The sequence below is a fragment of the Chiloscyllium plagiosum genome, chromosome 3 (assembly GCF_004010195.1).
Source record: "Chiloscyllium plagiosum isolate BGI_BamShark_2017 chromosome 3, ASM401019v2, whole genome shotgun sequence".
NCBI classification, from domain to species: Eukaryota; Metazoa; Chordata; class Chondrichthyes; order Orectolobiformes; family Hemiscylliidae; genus Chiloscyllium; species Chiloscyllium plagiosum.
This window is the reverse complement of record NC_057712.1, coordinates 54,141,754-54,146,923: the sequence shown is the minus strand read 5'-3', so window position 1 is coordinate 54,146,923 and position 5,170 is coordinate 54,141,754. Positions and strand designations below refer to the sequence as shown.

Here is a 5,170-nt window from a genome sequence, read left to right as displayed (position 1 = left end):
CTCCCCCCTCTCCTCCCTGACCTATCACCTTCATCTCCTTCCCCACTGACCTATTGTACTCTATGCCACTCTCTCCCCACCCCCACCCTCCTCTAGCTTATCTCTCCATGTTTCAGGCTCTCTGCCTTTATTCCTGATGAAGGGCTTTTGCCCGAAACGTCGATTTTGCCTGTCCTCGGATGCTGCCTGAATTGCTGTGCTCTTCCAGCCCCACTAATCCTCTATTTGTTTATGCTGATCTGGTATCCTAAACTGAACTAATCTCGTTTACCATATCACTGAAATATTTGCTACTAATGTACTGGTCCAAATGTCTTTTAAATGTTGTGATTGTATCTGACTCTACCACTTCCTTTTGGCAGCTGATTCATACATGCATCACCCTCTGTATGGAAAAAGCTGCTTCTGGTCCCTTTTAATCTTTCCTGTCTTATCTTAAACTTATGCTGTCTAGTTTTGGACTCCTCCTATCCTTGGAAAAACTTCAGCCATTCACTCTACCTATGCCCCTCATGATTCCCTAAACCCTTATAAGGTCACCTCTCAGCCTCCAAAGCTCCAGGGAAAGATGTCCAGCTTATCCAGACTCTCCTTATAACTCTCACCCTCCAGTACTGGCAACATTCTTGTAAACTTGGAGAAGTCAATGTTTCACGTATAATCCTTCTTCAGGAATCTTCTTGACCCCTCCTGATGTTGCCTGGCTTGCTGTGTTCTTCCAGCCTTCTGTTTGGCTATTTTTGGATTCCTGCACTTGCAGGGTTTTTTTGTCTAAACCTTGGAAACACCCAGAATTACTAACCATACTTCTATATTCTTATTCACATTGTTGATATAAATGATGAATAACAGTGGACCGACCATCTTGTCTGAGTTTTTAACGAAGTAATAATGTTTTGAAGAGGGTAATGATGAGTGTACATGGACTTTCAGGAGGTGTTTGATATGATGCCGCAAAACAGACTTAAGGAACGTTATAGGTTGTGGAATAAAACGAGAAATAAAAAGTAATGATCAGTGGATATTTTACAGGCTGAAAGGTTTTGTGGTGAAGACAGAGTTGAAGTGGTCAGCCACAGGACAGTGGGGTTGTTTGGTGTGTGTGTATCAGAGATGTTCTCTGAAACATTCCACAAGTTGATGTCCTGTCTCCCCAATATAGAAGACGCGTTGCAAGTTGGCGTCCTGTTTCCCCAATGTAGAGGAGATGTCTTTCCCACCTGTCCACTCTATCCTCTGCTCCGACCTATCACCATCACCTCCCACCTTCATCTACCTATCACATTCCTAGCTACCTTGGTGCTCCCACACTTCTGATGAAGAGCTTGTGCTTGAAATGTCAACTCTCCTGCCCCTCGGATGCTGCCTGACTGGCTGCGCTTTTCCAGCACCACACTTTTTTTTGACTCTGATCTCCAGCACTTTCTCCCACCATTGAAGAGAGTACATAAGAATGGTTCCAGGGATTAAGAATTTTGGTTATGAGGATAGGTTGCAGCTTTCCAGTTATTCTGGACTTTTTATTTTTATTTTGAATCTGTGTTGCCAATTTGACTGACTGACTTTACCCAAAGTATACTGAAGGAGGTCACAGGATTTCTTTCTCTCAGCCTGAGGATTGGCTGACAGTCTCCTATGATTTTGCATATACTTTGAAATCAAACTGAACCCAGAAGCAGCTTTGTTACTTCCCAATATTGTTGGTCACTCGTCAGTTATTAGCCATCTGAGTAAGGTGGGTTTCAGCCTTCCTAGAAAGTTGGCATGTGTCTCACACTTAGTCCAGTTGATATGATGAGTTATAAGGCTGACGTAAAAATGCTGGAAAACAAGAATTATCCAGCCTTAAGTTTAAGAATGTGCTATATCCTATCAAGTTGTGGTTATTACCAGTGTAACTGTTTGTGTGGCTGTGGATGAATTAAAAAAGATATGCGATCCATAATCTTTTATATTTGGCCAGTTACCTTTCATGCAGCTGCAATAAGAAAGTGTGCAATTGTTTTCTTTTAAAAGTTGTGGTATGTTCTTTGCATTTGACACATTAAGTTCCTTGCTACACTTGGAAATTCTCTCTCAAAACACTGGATGCCTTGGTGCTGCTGTTGTACTTGATTTCCAGTCATAAAGTCCTTAGCCTGTTGTTTGATTTTGGCAATAGACTGTTCAGTTAAGCTAGACCACATTTAGGAAATGTTAACTTTGTGATCATAAGTAAAAGTGCATTTCAGATTTATCATCTTTTCAGGTTGTGATGGATATTTATGAACTTGAAAATCCAGAGGGTATAATCCTGTCTATGGGGGGACAGTTGCCAAACAACATTGCCATGGATCTACATCGCCAGCAGTGTCGAATCTTGGGCACATCTCCTGAATCCATTGACACAGCTGAAAATCGCTTCAAGTTCTCCCGAATGTTGGATACTATAGGAATTAGCCAGCCACTATGGAAGGAACTGTCTGACACTGAGGTAAATGTGCATGTGCCTGCATGCCATTTATTGTAAGCAATTAAACTGTCAGATGTTTGCAAGTCTTTTGTTGTAAAATACTAGTTTTAATGTTTCATCCTTATTGCTTCATTTGGAGGATTTATGGAGTGTTATCTTGATCTCAATACTGAATGATTGTTTCCGTTTACAGTCCTCCAAACAGTTTTGTGCAAAAGTTGGTTATCCATGTCTCATTCGTCCTTCATACGTGCTGAGTGGGGTTGCTATGAATGTGGCTTACTCGGACAGTGACTTGGAGAAGTTCCTTAGCAGTGCAGTGGCCGTTTCAAAGGAGCACCCAGTAGTCATATCCAAATTCATTCAAGAGGCAAAGGTGAAACAAAATTGATTTTCTCATTGTTGTAAACTACTTTGCAGTGCTGTTTTTGTCACTTGATCTTGCTTTTCTGAGCAGGTACTTGTTTTTAAAAGTTAGGAGCTAATGACAATAATAAAGTAATTCCACGTGTTTGGAAGCAGTGAGAATTCTTGTAATTGCTTTAGTGTGTCATGCTAAAACTGGTGTGATGCAATGCTGCCTTGCCTAATTAAGTCCATCTTTGAAGTATTCTGTGGAATTGTATATATTTTAACAATTTGTGATTTTGTAAAGCGGTTAGTATTTTAAATCGCATTGGCTAGCTTGTGTGTACAGTTGACGATTTTAATTAAGCACACTTATGTTACACAGGAGATTGATGTGGATGCAGTTGCCTGTGACGGAGTTGTGATAGCAGTAGCTATATCAGAACATGTAGAAAATGCAGGAGTTCACTCTGGAGATGCGACATTGGTGACTCCACCTCAAGACTTAAATCAGAAAACAACAGAAAGAATCAAAGCTATAGTACATGCAATTGGTCAAGAATTACAAGCCACTGGACCATTCAACCTTCAACTCATTGCAAAGGTTAGATTTTTGAGCAATTGTGAATTGTTCCATATTTGATTTACATTCTATATGAAGGAAGGAGCAGAGGAAAGCCTATTTATTTCCTCTATTCTGCTTGGTCCCTGCAAATAATGAGCTAAGTTTTTCTTTATTCTACTGTTAGAAAAATTTTAGGCTGCAAACTTTGGGAATTTCTTTTTACGGAAATTCATATTATCCAAATGCAAAATATAAAAAATCAACAAACCAACTATTCATGTCAGATTGTGATTTTATTTTGGTGTAAGACCAGTTATTAAAAAAAATTGGATTAACTTTGCTGTTGTAACTGATTGCAGATCACAAAATGTTTATGTTTGACCCATGTGCTATTCTTTGCATGGAAATGAGTTGTTTCTTTGCCTGCCTTCCATAGTAGAATCCACCTAAACCTTGAATAATTTAAAGGCTTTTGCTCCCTGTTACCTAACCCTGAACACCATAAACAGCTGTGACATTTTGTTTGAAGCACTGCTTTCTGGAATGAATTCTGAGCCAATTATTTAGCAGTTGATATCTGTATTGTGTTGTCTTGCAGTCATGTATAATGTGAAATTGTGCTTTAGATTGAACTTGCTTCATTCTACTTGATTTCTTTATAAGGTGTTCACATGTCTGGCATGAATGTAACCATAGGTGAATATTAAATAAGCAGTCTAAATTGATGCCAGTAATATACCTTGCCTGATTTCTTTTCTTTCTGTTCTCACCAAATTGAACATCATGTGAGATGTATAACTCATTCTTTTGTCTATATTTAACATTCACCAATGGTCAGAACTTGCCCCAGTTGCGTTTCTCTACCCTAGATTGGTCCTGCAACACAAAGGAATCAGTCTTGTGTTCGTCCTGCACAGCCTTTTAGGGCTTGGATATTTCATGTCTTTGAGCGAAATTAAGGACAACACTCGCAAAGTGACCACTAAAATACTACAACTAGTGTTTGTCAGCTCTGATGCAACTGATTTGGCAGCATAGCGCAACACATTTACTTGGAAAGGCAAGGACTGATTAGTGATAGTCAACGTGGCTTTGTGTGTGGGGAATCATGTCTCACAAACTTGATTGCGTTTTTTGATTAAGTAACAAAGAAGATTGACGAGGGCAAAGCAGTAGATGTGATCTATATGGACTGAAGTAAGGCATTCGACAAGGTTCCCCATGGGAGACTGATTAGCAAGGTTAGATCTCATGGAATACATGGAGAATTAGCCATTTGGATACAGAACTGGCTCAAAGGTAGAAGACAGAGAGTGGTGCTGGAGGGTTGTTTTTCAGACTGGAGGCCTGTGACCAGTGGAGTGCCACAAGGATTGGTGCTGGGCCCTCTACTTTTTGTCATTTACATAAATGATTTGGATGCGAGCATAAGAGGTACACTTAGTAAGTTTGCAGATCACACCAAAACTGTAGGTGTAGTGGACAGCGAAGAGGGTTACCTCAGATTACAACAGGATCAAGACCAGATGGGCCAATGGGCTGAGAAGTGGCAGATGGAGTTTAATTTAGATAAATGCGAGGTGCTGCATTTTGGGAAAGCAAATCTTAGCAGGACTCAATGGTAAGGTCCTAGGGAGTGTTGCTGAACAAAGAGACCTTGGAGTGCAGGTTCATAGCTCCTTGAAAGTGGAGTCGCAGGTAGATAGGATAGTGAAGAAGGCATTTGGTATGCTTTCCTTTATTGGTCAGAGTATTGAGTACAGGAGTTGGGAGGTCATGTTGCAGCTGTACAGAACATGGGTTAG

General features: G+C 40.3%; 1 protein-coding gene across 2 annotated transcripts in view; it reads left to right on the top strand.

Moving 5' to 3' along the window:
• The window catches only part of cad (carbamoyl-phosphate synthetase 2, aspartate transcarbamylase, and dihydroorotase), a 174,802-nt gene that overhangs the window by 118,129 nt on the left and 51,503 nt on the right, over nt 1-5,170 (top strand). For both annotated transcript variants that reach the window (XM_043682214.1, XM_043682207.1), the window contains exons 20-22: nt 2,249-2,473; nt 2,646-2,828; nt 3,186-3,404. In XM_043682214.1, the coding sequence (XP_043538149.1) occupies nt 2,249-2,473; nt 2,646-2,828; nt 3,186-3,404 (627 nt within the window). The remainder of the gene's footprint in view (nt 1-2,248; nt 2,474-2,645; nt 2,829-3,185; nt 3,405-5,170) is intronic.